This window comes from Benincasa hispida, unplaced genomic scaffold, assembly GCF_027475165.1.
Source record: "Benincasa hispida cultivar pf3 unplaced genomic scaffold, pf3_genome.v1.1 HicScf658, whole genome shotgun sequence".
Taxonomy (NCBI): Eukaryota; Viridiplantae; Streptophyta; class Magnoliopsida; order Cucurbitales; family Cucurbitaceae; genus Benincasa; species Benincasa hispida.
In genome coordinates, this window is record NW_028326776.1 from 17,471 (window position 1) to 37,761 (window position 20,291).

Sequence of the window (20,291 nt, forward strand, 5' to 3'; positions counted from 1 at the left end):
ATTAGAGCCAGATGAAATCAATTCATAGGATCAGTTGGTTGAAAGATTTATGAATAAGTTCTTCCCTCCAGCCGTCAACGCAAGGAGACGGAGGGATGTGTTGAATTTTGAACAAAAGGGTTATGAAACTTTGAGCACCGCCTAGGTGCGATTTAGGCAATTAGTGAAGAACTGTCCGCACATCGGGATTCCCGATTGCGTTCTGATGGAGACTTTTTATAATGGCTTGGATCAATCAACGCAAGCAGTTGCTGATGCCTCCACGGCAGGAGGATTAATGGACAAAATGTATACGGAAGCAAAGATCATCTTAGATCACATTTCGCGAAATTCAGATGAGTGGTTAGATAACAGGTATGAGGAAAGAGGTTCGAAGCAAAGAAGAGTAGAAGATACCATTGTACCAACTGATACAATGAACACCCTGGTAGACTAGATGACCACAATGACCTCGCTCCTTCAGACTATGGCTATTCAACAAGGACATCTCTCTCAAGGTTCAGCGCTAGCCAATGTGTTGACACATGTGGTCGCAATAAATTGCGTTCAATATGGAGAGGGACATTCAGTGGAAGTCTGCCCGTTGAATCAACAACCCATATACTCTATTTATAATGAATCATTCGGCAACACCTACAACCTTGGTTGGCGGAATCATCCAACTTTCAGTTGGGGCGGGAATCACAACCAGGGAGGCCAAGGTAATCATCAGAACAGTTATCATGAGAATCGAGGCAACCCTCTGGTTTTCATTAATTAGGATCAAAGTCCAGGTAATCTTCAGAGTATACCACCCTACGACCAACCGTTCTTTTCTGACACCTTTTGCAGTACCTCGTCTTTGGAATCGTTATTGAAACACTATATTGAGAAGAGCGAGGCAATTAAGTAATTGCAAGCTTCCTCCCTTAGAAACTTGGAGGAACAGATTGAACAGCTTGCGATTGAACTTAAGAATAAAACGCCTGGTACGCTGCCTAACAGTTCGGGAGCATCGGGGCACGTGGTAAAGAACAATGTCAAGCAGTGACATTGAGAAGTGGTAAAACAACAGTCCCCGTGTCACTTGTGCCAGATTCAGTAACAAGACCAGTAGATTTAACCATCAACGATGACCCGTCAACCATTAATGACAGAGTTACCAGTTCATAAGAAAGTACATCTAAAAGGATGAATCTCAGCAGGACTCTAATGCAAAGTCAACGCAACCTCTAGCTCTTAAAACATAGCAAACACAGGACCTCAATGAACAACCAATTGAACAGGAAGTACAGCGGGATCCTCCACCTTTCCCGTCCAGGTTGAGAAAGAAAGATGACAGCAAACAATTCCAGAGATTTCTAGACGTTCTCCGACAATTACATATTAACATTCCCTTGATAGAAGCATTGGAACAGATGCTGAGCTATACGAAATTCCTCAAGGACATACTTGCCAATGAGAGGAAGATCAGGGAGAATGAAACTGTTGCGTTAACATATGAATGTAGTGCGTTGTTTCAAAACAACATCCCCACCAAAATGAAAGATCCTGGGAGTTTCACATTGCTCTGCTCAATAGGGGGAAAGAAGGTCGAAAATGCACTGTGTGATTTGGGGGCGAGTATAAACCTAATGCCCTTTTCAATCTTCAAAAAGTTGAATATCAGCAACGCAAGACCAACTACAATTACATTGCAGTTGGCCGATAGATCAATAACGCATCCCGAGGGTAAAATAGAGGATGTACTTGTGCAAGTAGATAAGTTCATCTTCCCTGCTGACTTTATCATATTAGATTATGAAGCTGATGTTGAGGTGCCTATCGTCTTGGGTTGCCCATTTCTTGCAATAGGGCGAGCACTGATCGATGTACAAAAGGAGAACTTACCATCAAGGTCGACGATCAACAAGTTAAGTTCAACATTCTCAATGTGTTGAAATACCCGAGTGATATGGAAAATTGTGAATATGTTGAGGAATTGCAGGAAGAACATTGGCACGAGCCCTTAGAAGAATCGAGGACGAGGATTTTGGGATCGGCGCAATGTGGGTGGAAAATTGCATCGCAATTCAAATTGAGTCAAATTTTGAAACACTCAAGTTATCTGAACGAACAATGCAACGTACTAAACCATCCTTAGAAGAACCACCCATGTTAGAATTGAAGTCATTGCCTGTGTACTTCAAATATGCTTATTTAGAAGGTAATAACACTTTACTGGTTATTATATCTGCCACACTAAGCAAAGAGAAGGAGGAAGCACTGATTCAAATCCTAAAAAACAATGCAAAGGCTTTGGGATGGACCTTGGCAGACATTCGAGGAATCAGGCCATTGTATTGCATACACAAGATTCGTCTGGAAGAAGGAAAAACAGGATCTATAGAAAGGCAACGTCGATTGAACCCTGCCATGAAAGAGGTTATGAAGAAAGAGATAGTGAAGTGGCTTGATGCAGGCGCCATTACCCTATATCTGATAGCAGCTGGGTAAGCCCAGTGCAATGCGTTCCAAAGAAAGGGGGAATGATAGTCGTCACCAACAACAAGAATGAATTAATTACCACAAGGACAACTACAGGGTGGAGAATATGTATGGATTACTGCAAATTAAATCTGGCCACTAAGAAGAACCACTTCCCATTCCCGTTTTATTGATCAAATGATCGACTTGTGGGGAACGAGTTCTTTTGTTTTCTTGACGGTTACTCAGGGTACAACCAAATTGCGATTGCGCCAGAAGATCAAGATAAAACAACTTTCACGTGCCCCTTTGGCACATTTTCATTCCGTCGCATGCCGTTTGGACTCTGTAATGCACTAGGTACCTTCCAAAGATGTATGATGGCAATCTTTTCAGATTTCTTGGCGGAGTCAGTCGAGGTATTTATGGATGATTTTTCAGTTTTTGGCAATACTTATGACTCCTATTTATCAAATCTTATGGAAACTAATCTTGTTCTGAACTAGGAGAAATGCCACTTTATGGTTGAAGAAGGAATTGTCCTAGGTCACAAAATATCAAAGGCAGGATTGGAAGTTAATCAAGCGAAAATCGACGCAATTTCCAAGTTACCACCACCAATCAATGTGAAAACACTTAGGAGTTTTCTGGGACATGCACAGTTTTATCGAAGATTTATCCGCAACTTTTCTCAGATCACAAGGCCCCTATGTGCGCTCCTCGAGAATGACCGTGAATATGATTTTGATGATGCATGCGTCGAAGGATTTCACACGTTGAAAAATGCGCTCATCACCGCACCCATTCTGATTGTGCCGAATTGGACGCAACCTTTTGCGTTGATGTGTGACGCTAATGGATATGCTGTGGGCGCAGCCTTGAGTTAGCGCAAAGATAAGGTTTTGCATCCTATATATTATGCTAGTAAAACGTTGAATGATGCACAGGAAAATTATACAACCACGAAAAAAGAAATGCTTGCAGTGGTATTTGCACCGGAGAAATTTTGACAGTACTTGATTGGAGCAAATGTTTTGGTGTACACTGATCATTCTGCGATCAAATACCTTATGACAAAGTAGGATGCGAAACTGAGACTGATAAGGTCGGTGTTACTCCTACAAGAATTTTACCTAGAGATCAAGGACCGGAAGGGCACCGAGAACCAAGTCGCAGATCATCTATCAAGAGTGGAAAATTGCGAGGTTTAGGAGAAAGAAAATGACATTGAGGAAAGATTCCCTGACGAGTTGCTGATGTCGGTATGCGTTAATGTTCCATGGTATGCGAACATTGTAAACTTCATAGTTTGTGGCCAAGTACCCGAAGACTACACGTACCAGCAGAAGAAGAAGCTGAGACATGACGTTAAGTTTTATTTCTGGGATGATCCCTTTTTTATCAAATTGGACCTGATCATATCTTGCGTCGATGCGTTCCTGAGCATGAGGCCAAGCACATTTTCGAGCTTTGTCATGAGTCCCTTTATGGAGGACATTTTGAGGAGCAGCGAACTGCTGCAAAAGTCTTACAGAGTGGCTATTTTTGGCCAACACTATTCAAGGACGCCCATGCCCATGTTGTGCAGTGCGATAAATGCCAGAGAACAGGGAACATGTCTAGAAGAAATGAAATGCCCTTGACTTCAATCTTGGAAATCGAATTATTTGATGTATGGGGAATCGACTTTATGGGCCCTTTTTCGCCTTTAGAAGGTCATCAATACATCTTGGTCGCGATTGACTATGTATGGAAGTGGGTTGAGGCCATCGCATGTGCTAAGAACGATGCGGCCACGGTGGTGAAATTTCTCAAGAAGAATATTTTTACCCGATATGGAACGCCCCGGGCCTTAATCAGCGATGAGGGCTCACATTTCATCAACCGCATAATCACCAACCTGTTGACTAAGTTTAATGTCAGCCACAGAGTTGCAACCACATACCACCCACAAACCAATCGGCAGGCAGAAATTTCGAACCAATAGATCAAAACTATCTTGAAGAAGGTAGTCAGTACCTCCAGGAAGGATTGGTCACCCAAGCTCGATGAAGCACTGTGGGCATACAGGACTACTTTTAAAACTTCAATTGGTATGTCCCCATATGCTCTGGTCTTTGGAAAATCTTGTCATCTGCCTCTCGAGTTGGAACACAAGGCAATGTGGGCAAGAAAGAAGCTGAACTTTGATCTAGCAAGTGCGGGGAAAGTCCGAAAGTTGCATTGAACCAGCTGGTCGAGTGGCGAATGAACGCCTACAAAAATGCCAAGCTCTATAAGGAGAGAACCAAGAAATGGCATGATGACTGCATAAACAAGCGGACATTCTTCGAGGGTCAACAGGTACTTTTGTTTAATGCACATTTGCAATTGTTTCCAGGGAAGTTGAAGTCCCGCTGGTCTGGGCTATTCCGCATCAAGACTATTTTTCCTCATGGCGCAGTGGAGCTAACAACTGAAGATGGGAACAATGTATTGAAAGTCAATGGTCAATGAATTAAGCCCTACTATGGGGATGACATGGATTGACGGATGGAGACCATCGACTTAGGCAAGCAGGATTAACCGCTTGTGGGGATGCTATTGTGGTAACTCTGAAAAACTTCTTTCAATCAACATCCCTATATCTATGTTTAATGGCTTTCTTTACAGCTTTCATTTACTGATTTCTAAATTGCGTTATTTACTGCTTATTAGAATTAACCTTTAATGCTTCATGTGTTTACTTTCAATTTAATTCAATTGTGTATTTCCATGTTGTGATTAATTTCTTTACTTTTATGCATTAGTAGCGCTGTTCTTAAAATTTCTGTGAATGACTGAATAAAATGATGAACATCGCAAAGTCTTATCGACTTGTGTGTTTGATGAATTAAAAAGAAAAATAAAGATTGGTATGCATTGCGATGATGGGTACATTTTGTGATAACAAGATACACTTTGCGTCCATCCAACCTAAATGCATTGCGTTGAGGGGTGTGTTGCGCTCGTATGTATTTTTCGCCCGTCCTTAGCGAAAATGCACTATGTTGAGGTAGTGTTGCGTCAGTAGAAATACCGTGCATCCGTCCTCCAGAAATGAGCTGAGTTGAGGGGTGTGTTGCGATGATACATGCGTTGTTGCCCGTCCTCTACAAATATGCATTTGCGTTAGTGGAAACAGGGTCTGAATCAAATAAAAAAGATAATTTCATTCATTATTTTTCTATGTATAGAAGCTAATTCTTGATTCTTTGTACATGCTTAAAATTTTGTATTGCGTTATTTGTAATTCTTTGTATGCTTGGTTAATTTTCAATACAACTGAGTAGCAATTCTTTCTACAACTAAGTAGAAATTCTTTCCATATGTGTTAGTCTCTTCTTTATCATCCTTTGTCAAGTATTGCGATGTTCTTTATCTTTTATTTTGCATTATTCATGGTGCTACCATGATGAATTATATGCATACACTTAGTAACATTTCCCACACTTTGTATTTTCTGACTAACACTTAGATAATTCGTAACAATAGCACTGCTTTACCTTTTATCCTTAAAAATTCTGCTCAAACCTTCTTTTCAGAATTTTGACTAAGTGTTTTGTCTATTCTATCCAAAACGATGCAATGAGGACCTTGCGCATCTCTAAATTTAGGGGTGGGGAAGGTTTAAGCAGATACGACCAAGTGAATGCGGTCATTAGAAAAATGCGTTCATTACCATTAAAAAAAATTCATATGAAACTCAAATGTCAGCGTAAGGGAAATTCCAAAACAATCCCAACCTGATAAGAGTTAGTTGTGAAAGGAACCTGCTCGTAGTTGGATGTTCGCATGACACACGTGGGAGCAAGCCAAAACGAAGGTGGGTTTCCAAGAACGACGCAATATGAAAAGAGAAAAAAAAATGAGAGAAAAACAAAAGAATATAAGAGATAACTCCTTTAACTAGCAAAAGTTAAACTTAGCTGAAAATCAAGAGTTGAAGTTGAGATTGGCACACAACCATTGGATGTTCGCATCACACCGTGGGAACAAGCCAAGATGAAGGGTGAAACCATGATCAACAGTCTCTAATAAAATAATGCAACCCGACCACCGCATTCAAGACGCATCAAGTTTTTGCAAGAAGAGGTAAACATTCTTTTTATAGCTAGAAGGGAATTTTTTAGTAGAGATTTGTTGTATAGAAGAATAAAGTAGGGCATGTTTATGAATTATCAAGGATAGAAGGAAATTGCGTTGTTAAGTAATGTTGCCTAGGTGGAGAATTCGGAGCAACCAATCGACGCAAAATTTAGGATAAGAACTGAACAATATTGCCTTGGTAGAAAATATGCTTGAGGACAAGCATATATCTAAATTTGGAGGTGTGATAACTTGTAGAAATACAAGTTATTTATATTGTTTTATTTAGATATTGCGGCAAAAAGAAAGAAAAGTTGCGTTGATAGTATAAAAATTGGCTAAGAAATGCGAAAATTATAAAATGTCGTCAATACACCCACTAACACTATTGCGATGGTAGAATAGAATGTTTTAATTTATGTTTTGCAGGAAATCAGTCACGACATACATTCATGGCTCAAAGATAAAAGAAACAACGCATCTACGTCACATTGCGCCCATCATTCAGGAATGAAGAGATGATCAACGCAATGACGGCGCATGCAAAAATCAATCAAGAGCTTAACGATCAACGCAAATTCAACCGCATATGGTAATAAAAAATAACACCGCATGCGGCAATCAATTGAAGATATAAAGAGCAACGCATTTGCAGAGGATTCAAACGAATGTACAACTTTCAGTTGTGCATTTCTGACGGGTTGATTTTGTAACAGAAGGAATATTCACTCTGCCATTTCAGGAACTACCATAACCATAAAGTGGGGACCACAAAGTCAAAGAGCCAAGCTTCACCTATAAATAGCTTCTGCAAATTCACTGAGAGATACATTTGAGTACATAGAGACGTGTATATACTGATCTGAGAGAGAGACTGGTCTAAGCGACTTCTAGAGTTGATCCAGGAGGAATCAAGAGACAAAGCTGAGAGGTGAGTCTCCAGGCAAAGAATCCTTCAAATCCTCGTCGTTGAAGCTCTGTACAAAGGTCATTTCTACCAGAAGAGCAAGCCTGAGAGGGAAGCTCTCCTCTCCATTTCTACCACACGTCGACAAGCAAAACCTCCACCCAGGATCTGTTTCAAGACGTTGACACTTTTCTGTATTTGTTTATAATCTCTATTTCATCACTTGTATTCGTCTTCTTAATCTTTCATTCACACCATGTATCGAACGCTTAATCTTAATATTAAATGTTATGATCATTACCATTATCATCTCTCAATCTATTTCTGTTCATCCATAATCAAGTAAATTAATTTGTGTTAAGGAAATGATTAAGTTTAACTAAAGCATGCTTGATGGCATCTTCACCTGTGAGAGCAGAAATGAAGTTTTATTCCACCTATCGAGAGAGGGTTGGAAGAATGCATTAACTAAAGCGAGAAGTACTTCCAGAGATGGAAGTAACCTTGCATTCATCACGTTCATCCCTGTTTCACCATAGAGATATGGGAACGCGGCCGATCACCGAGAGGTGTACACCAAGGGAAAGCGGAACCTTAGTTGCATCTTTAACACAATTAACAACTTACGTTGTTTTTACTATTTACTCTTTCTCTTTCTGATTCATCTATAAAGACTTGCCATCGCATACCACGATCCTTTGTATAACTTCACAGTCAATCTCGAACTCAGTATCATGTATCATGTATCTTGTATCACATTCGTTTAGGATTGTATTTTGAACGCAACTTTATTTTATTAACGCCATTTTATTTTTATCGCACTTTAGATTTATGTATAAACCCAATTCTTTATTAATTGTAAAAACCGGTCGCATATACCACATCAGTAACACATTAACGAAAACAATTACTGTGTTTGACCTCGGATTATTCTGAGAAACTTGCGTTGGAATTATACTTGGTTTCAGCGAAAGGAAACTTGTAATATGCATTACTCTATCACATACTACAAGCATATCATTAACAACGCATATTTAGAAGTAGTGTGCATAAGCGATAACACAACATGACATTCCATTTTTTTTTAGCGTTACAAGTTTATGGCAACATGAGCTTGTAGCATATTATCTATTGTCACAATGCATGTATAACACATCCATTCTTATGTCATCAAGTTTATGGCGCTGTTGCCAGGGACATGGACTTGTTCATTCATTCATATTCATATTTGTCCACATGCTTAAAGATAAATTTTTTAGCGTATTAGCATGCCCATCACCGCAAGTCACACACCTTGCGGTGTTTTGACTGATTGCATTGATTTGCCCATCTTGCGGTGTTGGGCTGCTGATTGCCATTCCTTGGATCAAATTCATCATTGCGGTCATTTGGTTTTGTAATGAAACAATCGCACCATTGTTTGCATCAGAGTCTTTTAGTCTCAATCTTTGGTCACTCTCTCTCCAATCTTCATGGTTCTTAGAGATGCAATCCAGGATATTCTTCGCCTCATCACAAGTTTTATCAAGCAGACCACCAGCAGCTGCCGCGTTGGCAGCGGTCTGCGAAGCGAGATTCAAACCATAATAGAAAATCTCCATTTGCAGGTAGTCTAGTAACCCATTATGCGAAAAATCCTGGACCAACCTTTTAAACCTCGCTCAAGCATCGTTGAGCGATTCGTCCATGTCTTGTTCAAAATTTGTAATAAGTTTCCTTCGTCTTGCATTCTCGGTAGGTAGGAAATACTTTTTCATAAATTTGTCCACTACCTACTCCCAAGAAGTGATCTCTCCTGGTTCGAGAGAATATGCCCATTTCCTAGCCTGCTCACAGAGAGAAAATGGGAATAATGTTAGTCGAACTTCTTCAGCAGAGATGTTCGAGAACACAAAAGTATTGCAGATTTCAATAAAAATTCGGAGGTGGGCGTGCGGATCCTCGCCACGCCTTCCTCCGAATTAACCTGCAGTCTGGATCATTTGCAACATCACCGGTTTCATTTCAAATCTGCTTCTGTAAAGGGCATGCCTCATGATTCCTAGAGAGAAATCATAGAGGTTTGGTGATGCATAATCCCTAATGGGCCTATTGCGATCGTTTGCCAACAGAATTGGATTCGACATGACATTATTATCATTTGGTACTCCATTTCCAGGCTGCTCCGCCATTCTTTGTGTTCTTTCTTGTTGTTGTTGGCGGTCTCTCAATCTTCGTCTAAAAGTCCTCTCAATCTCTGGGTCGTAATTCACCGGAGATTGAGAGTTCTGCAAAGAAATCAAAAAATTACCGTTAGCACTCTATTTTGTCGAAGTCCCCGGCAATAGCACCAAAAACTTGATGCTTGTATTTAGGAAGTGGAAATATGGATGGTATACGTTGATGGAATTGTGTTGTGCACTCAAGTTTCCCAGCGGAATTCAAGTGTAAATTCCTCTGAGTTTCCTGGTAAGTCCAGGGTCGAACACAAGGACTTGTGAAAACAGATTGCATTGGTAATTTTTATAAAGAATTTGTGGTAACCGAATAAATAAATAAAGTGTTGGGTTTGTTGTTTGCGTTGATGAAAAGTAAATAAATGCGGCGGAGTTTGAAAAGAGTTGGTAAACGGGAGATGCGATGAATATGCAGTGAACGAGTTGAGAAGGGTTTTAACTAACACTCCCTAGAATGCGTTCATGCTATGCGATCATGCAACATGCATACAACAATAAACCACCTCTTGGTGCGAATACCATGACTTCTAAGGCTAAAACACATACGATATATGCGACAAGTCTACAGGGACTACTCATAAACTTCTATTTCTATTTATGCGATGACAACATGACATCCACAAAAATATGCGACCACATAATATCATTCCCATCTCTAGGATGCATGCGATGCAGGTTGAAAAACAAAGCTTATCTCTAAGTCCCTATCTCTTGTTTATGCAGTTCTAATCTTGCTCTCTCAAGTCCAGATTCTAACTTAGCTCTCTCGAGACATTATGTTCTTTCTTTAAACTCCCTCTCGAGTAACTCTAAAGGGTATTTTGCACAACATAAAACAAGACCATCGCAAGCAAAGAACTTCCTAGGTCATGTTAGCTTAGTTCTTCTCAACCCATTCGACTAGTTTAGCTACTCATGCATATTAAGAGAGTGAACAAATGTAGAAATAGAACTTCCATTGTATAAGTATGAAGATGAAGTACAGAATAACAATACAAGTATAGAATAAAGAGCTTGATAGCAATCACTTGTTGTCAGGCGTTTACACTATTTCTACTCGTGCTAAAAATATAATCTCGCTCTCTGCCCTTACGCCCCAAGGTTTTCTTTCGATTTGTCCTAAACGATCTTCGGCACCACCACTCTTCTCTTGCTCCGCCTTAAAATGGAAAGGAAATTATGAACAGAAGCATGAACTAAACGGTGAACTAATCAACTGGTTAACCCTTTCTCTGAAGAATGCCCTTAGTATTTATAGAGCATCTATGGTGAAAGACGGCTTCTCTCTCCTGGTTATACACATGGGACAACTTTAATTCCTGACTGATGCATCAAAATAATTATCATCGATAAAGCTAAATGTACTTTTTGACCGTTATCGGCTGTCAACTTAATTTGGATTCGACTGTCATCAGCTTTCTGTCCCATCGCTCTTAATTGGCCTTTCACCCAGATATGCCCACCATGTTATGCTGACCAAGTTGCAGCGATCCTTTTTGGGCGAATGTTTGCAAGCACGATCAACGCAAAGCCTTGCGGTGAAGTTGCGCTCGACCAATGAATTCCTATGATCGCAATCTTTGCATTGCGTTAATGCATATTCTGCACAAAAATACAAAAATAAATTGTTCTAATGCATTGAACGCATGTGACCACAATATCATGAAAACGATGCTTAATGGACGCAAGTTAACATATTTCATCAACGCAATCCAACATTGTTTAAGAACTTAGCACTATGATAACGTGCATTTCTGCCAGTTATCAATAGCCTACACACTTTCATAATAAATCAGATAAATATGCACATCAACAAATGCCCCAACTTTCACCTAGCTTTAAGACATTCTAGTAGTAGTGTCGCTTAACTTATAATTTAGGGTCATGCTCAATCGTACTTTTAATATGCCTCATAAAATTCTAATTCAGGTTCATACATTAACATGCTTCAAACAGATTATCACATGCTCATATATCTTTTCTAAACAGTCCATTAAATCTCAGAACAGTCAGAATTATCCTTGTAACTAGTCTTAAAATCCTCAAAATAAATCATAAATTTATCGCCTGTTACAAAAGCGGTTCCAGTAGTAAGATTACTTACCTCAAATTCGGTCACCAACAACAGTCCACGAAAATAGTCTCCTTAAAGCTTTTGAATAAACTTGAATTCGCCATATAAAATAAATTACTAAATTTAGTTTAGCAGCCATGACCTAAAATGAAGAGTCCAAAATTTAAATTAATCCTTTGGGGTCTAAGTCCAATTTAGTCCAAACATTCTCAATTTACTTACCAAGAAAAATTTTACCACAATCTAACCATCTTTGTCAAAATTGGTCTTGAATTTGATGGGTCACCTCAAAATTTTCAAGCCTTGAATCTAAAGCTCACCCAAATAAGGTTTAACTCCAAACAGTGGCTGAATGGTAGTAGATGACGTCGGACGGCCGAACTGACACATGGTGGCGACCGACGGTGTTTGGAAGGTATCGACGACGTCTTAAGCACCGAATTGGACAGAGTGACGGAGATGGTTGGAGCACACGGTGACTGGAGGCAGTCGACGGCGACGGACTAGGTCGTTCAGCTTCAGTCCTTGGTGGACGGTGCGGCGAGCGTGGCGGCGTTGAACAGACTCGCGAATGGCGGACGCGGACGACTTCGGGCAGCATTGAATTAGTTAGATCTTGTGCACGCGTAGCCCAACGATGATCACCTACCAACAAACGCGAGGACCGACACACGCTAAGTGTTGGCGTGCAGTTGTGGCGAAAGAGGAAAGATATATAATCAAATAAATAAATAAATAAATAAAATTTTCTTTTATTTTATTCTAAACTATTTTATTTTATACTAAATTATTTTTATCTTATCATTTTCTTCCATATATATGTATGAATATATATATCTATATATTCTTAAAACTCTTTCCTTTTTCTCTTCAAATTCCAAAAATCAAAACAATTTTCTTCGGATTTAAATTCCATTCTCGATAGTAACTTAAAATAAATTACTTAAAATTAAATTAATGTGACATAGATACAAATCTTTCCTTTAAACAAAACTGAATTTCAAAAGTTAACAAAATTGTTCTCAAATTTTACGAAAATACAAAATTTGAATTATGAAAAACTCGGGATGTCTACGATCGTTTAAACGGAGGAGTTTCTATCGTATAGGCTCTCGCGATCACTTTCACGGATTCTTTTTGGGCGTGCGATAATACGATGGCACGATTGAATTAAAATGAAAACGATTTTCATTTTCTTAATCTGCTGCTTACCATAACCATCACAGCCCCACTTCCCACGTCCGAACGTGGAGAAATTCATTAATTATCAAAAAATTAATCAATTAATTTAATTAATAAATATAATCATATTATATTTATATCCTATAGTTTAATATCATATATCTACTATAGTATTTTCTCCTCTACTTAATTAAATCATATTTATATCTAATTTCCTCCAAAATAATGAATCTCATATATTTAGCCAATTATATCATATATAATTAACCAGTCCAATTATATCATATATAATTAACCAATCCAATTATATCATATATAATTGAACTTCCTCTTATCAATTTGAACATCTCAAATTAACTCAAACACTGGTTCTCGACTTTATCCAAGCTACCCAGGTGACCAAATGAACCTATGGCTCGAAGCTCTAACGGTACGTGAATAGCTGACTAAACTCTTTAGCCACGAGATCCACCATCTGTTAACTATCAGTGATTCCACTAAAGACCAACAGCTGAACTCTTCTTACCACAGATATATTTTTGTGTCCATCGGATGTAATCAATCATGAGTACGATGACCCTTCATAGATGCCTGTAAGTACATCTGGGCCAATTTACCGTTTTACCCCTATAGTTACATCTCACTTCTTAAGTACCACCGATTCCTTTAATGAACAATACAACATAGTCCAACTATGTGCGAACACCTCTCGGGCCAAGAGAAAGTGTGTGATGCCACATCGTTCAAGCTACAGAATCAGCCCTTAAGGGAGCCATCTATCTACTTACCCCTGCCTCAGGGAATGAGTGAATTCCATCTTGTGTAGCTGAGTTCCCAGCTCTCAAATAAGACGAATCCCTAAAATAGTAGGTTTGAATCGGCGACCTGGCCACTCGCACCTATACAAATCAAAGGACCACCCTCAATGACAGGAGTTCCCAACTCACTCAGGATTGAGGTCATGTTACCTATGGTCATCCTAGTGAAGTGAAGTCTCTATCATAAACGGTGTTATATAAGGAGATGTTAACACTTCTTGATGAGGTCTTATAAAAACCCTTCTTATATGACGCCCCCGCTCGCATGTCCCCAACACGAATGATCAGGATCAGACCATCTATGACAAGTCACAACACTTGCGACCATTCCACAAAGCAGGCCGCGTTCGTAGCATTACTAGGATAAGGTTTCCCTTCTATATCCATATACTACAGACCATTTTGGTTATCACTTAAGACATGATCCACTTGTATGTCACCACATACATGCTTGAGTCACATATAGATAACCAGAGATTTTATGTTTATTGGTTTGTGGTAAAGCAAATAAAATAAATAACCGAGCAAAACAACAAGATGTGAAGTAAATATCATATATTAACAATCACATGTGTTCATATATACTGTTTACAATCTATAGGACACGAGACTTTAGGGCATCAACCTCAACACGAGCCTTTGTAAAACTTCTTAAAGAATGAAGCAATATCTGCCTCACCTTTTTGTTCCTTGGATTTCATCGAGGATTGGAATGTCTGTAGCTCATTGAGCAAGTGGTCAAGTTGTAGTTAATCCTGTTCATAACAGTATTGCTACGAAATTACAGGAAACTTTCAAGTAAAAATTCCAATATGAAGCTAACCTAACTTGCTTCATCGATGACAGACCCATTCATCTCCACCACATTGAAATGGACCATCATGTTGATAACATGTTCTCTAACAGATGCCTTTTCTTGCATACGGATATTTGAGGTGTTTTTTAGAGCATCATGCCTGAGTTGTGTGGACGGTTGTCCAAACATCCCCTACAGAGACTCCGTGATTTCACGGGCAGTGATCATGGGCTCATGCTTCTTGGCCAAGACTTCAGAAAAGCTTGCCAAGATATATGCTCGGGCCTTCTCATTTGCCCTTATCCAATGTTCATATGCTTTCTGAACGTTTCAAGGAGAATTTTGAGTTTGAATAGGAGGACAATCCTCTATTAGGACAAATCTCAGGTCATCAATGATCAATATTGTGTTGATTTTGTTTTTCCATGTAGTGTAATTTTCGCCGGTAAGTTTGTCGTCGGTGAGTAAATTTAGTATTGCATAAGTCATAATGAATATGTCGAAACATACCCTTTATTTAAAATAGTATTCAAACATTACCCATTTAAAAAACCAATCAAATTTAGCAAAAATATAATGTACCCTATGTGACATCTATTTTGCAATGATGTTTCAGTGAGGCAGGTTGCCACCATAAAGTGATCATGTACCCCTTCACTGAAATGAGACTATCTCAACCAATAGACAGAACTACTCCTTGTTACTGTAAATATTAGTCACCATTGTTCGATCCAAAAGTTGTTAACTCGCTTAACATTTTCTTGTAAGTGTAACCCTTCATTTTAAATTCTAGAGTTCCACCCCAATGAGCCAACCGTAGGGAAAAATCGATTGGGGCAAAAACTAAAGCAATCCTATCCAATTCTAGAGTTTGAGTAAAAAGTCATGCATAGGGGGACACAAACAAAGGTGTCTCGAGGCTGAGCATGAAAATTTACTACAAACTAATGAAAGAGACCGAAGGACGTGTTGACACATGTTCTGCTCCCATTTACTAAATGGGGGGTTTGATGTGGATGGATAATTGAAATTGCATAAAATAAAGTGCAAGAAAATAAAAGATAGAAGCACAATTAATCGAGATATCTTAGCTTAGAGAAATAGATTTACCCAATGTAATTTAGATCATTGAACCAATTTATGACATAAACTTCTTGTTTATGCTTAGACCAATTGATTGGAAACCCAACCAATGGTCATATTTATCTAATTAATCAAAATGCACAGAAAACGAATCCGCTCCATACAAATTAATGAACAATTTGAAATGTTCAAATTGAATTTAGGGTTTGAATTTGAACAGTTCAAATACAAATTAAGGGTTGTATAATTAGATAACGTTTAATTTATTAAAACTAAATGAAATTAAAGAGTTTATAATATTTAAATATTAATTACATGAATAGGTTTCATGTTTAAAATTAGGTGTGTGATTATTTTAATATTTGATATTAAATTATTATTTAATTAATTAAAATCAAATTATTTTTCAAATTTAATTCAATTTGAGAAATTGAATTTTGAAATTTTGATTTAAATTAATTTTGAATTAATTGAAATTAAAATTCAATTTGTATTTGAAATTTGGAATTTTAGTGGAAAATTCCAAAGTTTCACCATCAAGTAGGTGGAACTCCATAATTCACACATTTATCGCACTCAATCTTCAAGTTTGAAGTGTCTTTGATTGAGTTCACTGATGTTGCATGTAGTTGAAGAATAAAACCACTCCAATTTATTATAATTGAAAAAGAGGAAGATTGAAGAACCAGAGGAAAAAGTTCCAGCTGAGTTCTTCTCCTTCACCTGAAAACTCATCCCTTTCCCTTCACAAATTTAACTCAATTGTGGGTTCTACCACTCAAATTCAAGGTTGAGAATAATAGAGAAGATCTCTTGGTCGTTCACTAAAGATTTTGAGCTGAGATTTCATGAGAAGCAGCTTGGACCGAAAAGGAATTCTTCAAAGGTATATGTTTCTTGAAACCATCTTTATTACCGTTTGAACGTGCTTATTTTAATGTCAAAATTAAGGAATTAGAATGCTTAATGATCCTGATTTCTTTCGCTGCTTATTTCTGTATTCCAACAACTGGTATCAGAGCATCATTTAAGCATTCAATTCGATTTAATTTTAGTTTTGTGTTGTTCATAAGTTGTATGAAAATGATGAATTGATATGGTTTTTTCTGAGTTTTGGCATTGTCTTCTCTTCAATTATGTTGTAATTCTTGTAATTAGCTCTTATTTGATGGGTTTTAATGTGTGATTAAGTGTCTGTAATTCGTTTGGAGTCATTAGAGTTGAAATTATGATGTAATTGAAGAAAGAAGTGAAGAAAGTTGAGCAGCAGGATCTGGATTTAATATAAATCACATTTATATTAAATTTAATTATATGAATCAAATTCACATAATTAATATTTGAATCATATTCAAATATTTATTTTCTCTCAGATATATTTATATTTGAATGTATCAAATACATTATATTAATTTTATCACATATAAATAATTTAATTTAATTATATCACATATAATTAGTTCTCACAATTAATTTGAACAATTCAAATCAACCCAAAATTAATTCTCATTAATCCCTGTTCAGCTACATAAAGGACCTTATGGACTTGTAGATTGAAGCTCCACTGGTACTCAAATAATTAAATAACTCAATATCCATTAATTGTTAGTCACTCTACTAAAGACCGACAGCTGCACTCTTCGCACTACAGATATATTTTTGTCCATTGGATATAACCAGTCAACATTGTGATGACCCTTTACTAATTGTTCATAAGTACTGTTGGACCAAAAATACTGTTTTGCCTTTGTAGTTACATCTAATTCTTTAAGTACCACTGATTTTTCTAATGAACATTAAGTCATAGTACAACTATGACCAAACCATTCTCAGGCCAAGAGAAGGTGTGGTGCCACATAAGCCCCAACTCCCCATTCAGACGAATCCTTAAAATGGTAGACTTCTTGATTGGGCGATCTAACCACTTTCACCCATTCAGATCAAAGGATCGCCTTCATAGGCAGGAGTTCATAACTCACTCAGGATTCAGATCATGTCACCTATGACCATCGTGGTGAAATATATGTCTCTATTATTAACGGTGTTATATAACAGACTAGTCATTTCGTGGTCTGTTCTTATACAAACTTCTTTGTATAGAACATCCCCACTCACATGTCTCCACATGAATGATCAGGATCAAATCATTTGTAGTACTTTACAATAATTATAACATCTACAAATCAGATCATATTCGTAATCTCACCAGGATAAGGTACCCAGCCTTATCCATCTACTACAGACCATTTAGATTATCACTTAAACATGATCCACCTGTATGTCTCTACATACCTGTTTAAGCTACAAAAAATAACCTTGGATGTTAGTTTATTAGTTTGTGTGTTAATGCTACTAAATGTCAAATAAAACATCTCATATTTTATTAAATAAATAAAATGTTTGTACATTATAATTACAAACTACAGGACCCATGAGATTTAGGGCATCAACCCTAGCAGTTGCACAAAAACCAAATATTGTTTATTCGAATGAGGTTGTTGGTCTAGCTCTAGTGCTCATTTCTATTCATCCAAAATTGTTATAGAAACTTTCATATGCCTGATCTTGTTACTCCCACTACAGACGTCTATGTTGATGGTCTATGTAAAGGATTCATTGAATCTCCTTCCAACAGTCGCATCTTGCAACTATTGTCATCAATGACATTGATGCTTAGCTCCAAAAGCTTTAGGTGTGTGAAAACATAGTTCTCGGATTATTGACAACAATGCGTGTAGCTTTGGCCAAATCTGCTAGAGCATCTTCTTCTTGTGCTTAATTTGTTTTTTTTTTCGATAAAAATAGGGAGAAGTATGAGGTTTTGCTAGATGATCATATTTTTTGGTTGCTGCTTGACTAGTTAATGGTTGGGGTTTGGCATTGGCAGTTGCTGCTCTTGGTGGTTAGTTGCTCTTGATGTTTGGTGTGATGTTATGGCTACCTTGACCTTGATGTTTTTGTTTTGTTTATATTTGAAGACTTTGTTGGTTTGCAATGGATTTGTTGATGTTACTACTTTTGTTAAGACTTTCTCAATGACATTTATTATTATTATTTTTATTTAGTTTTTGTTTTATCCTTAAGAAAATATATGCCAAAGGGGGAGTTTGTTGGAGGTTAGCTGATTGACTTTATATTTTTCTAAGAAACCCGGTGGTTTCTGCCAATGTCTCATGTGTAGTCTTAACATCAATTTTTGACAAAAAAATAATTTTACTGTGAAATACTTTCCTAATCTGGAATTATGTGGCAAATTGATATAATCTGATATTTTCCTTTATTGCAGTGCGACTTATTTCCTCCTATTTGGGAGGTGTTTCCTTTTCTGATTTTGTCTATTAAAAGAGGTGTTTTTGTATGCTTTTGTGAGAAGAGTTTTTACTACGCCGATTTGGTTTTTGAGAGCAAGACGTTTTTAGTACTCTGGCCTAATTGTTCTATGTTGTGATCTTTCTCACTGCTCACTTTATTCTGCTATACAAGTTTTTCATCAGTTGTTCGTAACATATTGAAGATTATCACAGCTTAGGGGGAGCCTATGTCTTAGCTGGTAGAAAATGGATTCTCAATCTTAGGGGAGCCTACGACTCAACTTTGGAGAATAGAGTTCTCTATCTTAGGGGGATCCTCCGATTCATTTGTGAAAGGAGTTCACTATCTTGAAGAGAAGATATCACCGTGCGAGGAGTCTCATCACTAATAGAAAGCTTAAGGGGAGCCTAAGTACATTTGAGAGAGAGTCTCACATTTAGGGGGAGCCTAGGTGACCTGGGAGTTGAGCTCTACATGAGCCACTGTGGTAATTGGTGTACTATAGATAAGTACTACGTTGTAAATTGCTTACTCATCCTTATTAGTAGATTATCTTTTCTAGGCACACAACATTTCAGACGTAGGTGGTTTATCACTAAACTAGGTTACCAAACCCCATGTTCATTTATCTTTATTGTTGTTAGAACTTTGTTGTTACGATACTTGTTAGTGCTTTCTGTTTAACATCCAAATTTCGAGTGTTGAGTCATTCTAATGCTTTTTCAGTAAGAAATGAGGATGAAATAGACTTAATTTCGAAAACCAAAAACTAGAAACGAAATGGTTACCATATGGGACCTAAATATTTTGCATAATATTTTTCAAACTAAATCTAAAGGAAGGTATAAATTAATACACTTATAAAAGTTTAGGGTTTAAATTGATATACCTAGAAAAATCCAGGGCTTAAATAGATACAATTATTACTTTGAGGCTTAATTGATACAACTCTAGAAGTTCAAAGTTTAAATGATACAATCCAAAAATTCAAGAGTATAAATTGATATTTGTCCAAAAGATTGATTAGAATGATTTTTGTTATTTTAAATTTTGACCTAAAATTTTAAAATTATCTCTAATATTTCTTCTCATCAACTCTCCTGTCTGTACTTTTCCCTCTGTTGGGTGAAAATTTATTTTTCAAAATAAGAGGGAACCAACCTATAGTTGGAGAATCCCACATTGGGTAATTTTGAAAAAGAAGTCTCGCTTCTGTACTCCAACCTTGGGCTATGGGTTTAGGCCCTAAGGAAGACCCATGTTTTGGAGATAGATCAATGTGGGTTCAGTGGATGTCCCACATGCGCGCCGCTGTGGACGGGCGTGGCGAGGCGAGTGTGTGTGATTATAT

General features: G+C 37.6%; 1 protein-coding gene across 1 annotated transcript; it reads left to right on the top strand.

The window, feature by feature from the left end:
- Nucleotides 1-614: 614 nt before the first annotated feature.
- On the top strand, nt 615-4,941 carry LOC150030048 (uncharacterized). The gene is made up of 4 exons (XM_090310117.1): nt 615-701; nt 1,266-1,602; nt 1,967-2,471; nt 4,641-4,941. Exons 1-4 carry the CDS (start codon nt 615-617, stop codon nt 4,939-4,941), a joined length of 1,230 nt encoding a protein of 409 aa, XP_090166243.1.
- The last annotated feature ends 15,350 nt before the right edge of the window (nt 4,942-20,291 follow it).

Bases quoted from the DNA above. Each gene is read 5' to 3' on its own strand.
- LOC150030048 (XM_090310117.1), top strand. From the start codon at position 615: ATGAATCATTCGGCAACACCTACAACCTTGGTTGGCGGAATCATCCAA. The intron at 702-1,265 runs GTAATCATCAGA...CCAATTGAACAG, and splicing joins TCACAACCAGGGAGGCCAAG to GAAGTACAGCGGGATCCTCC. The intron at 1,603-1,966 runs GTATAAACCTAA...GAGGAATTGCAG, and splicing joins ACTGTGTGATTTGGGGGCGA to GAAGAACATTGGCACGAGCC.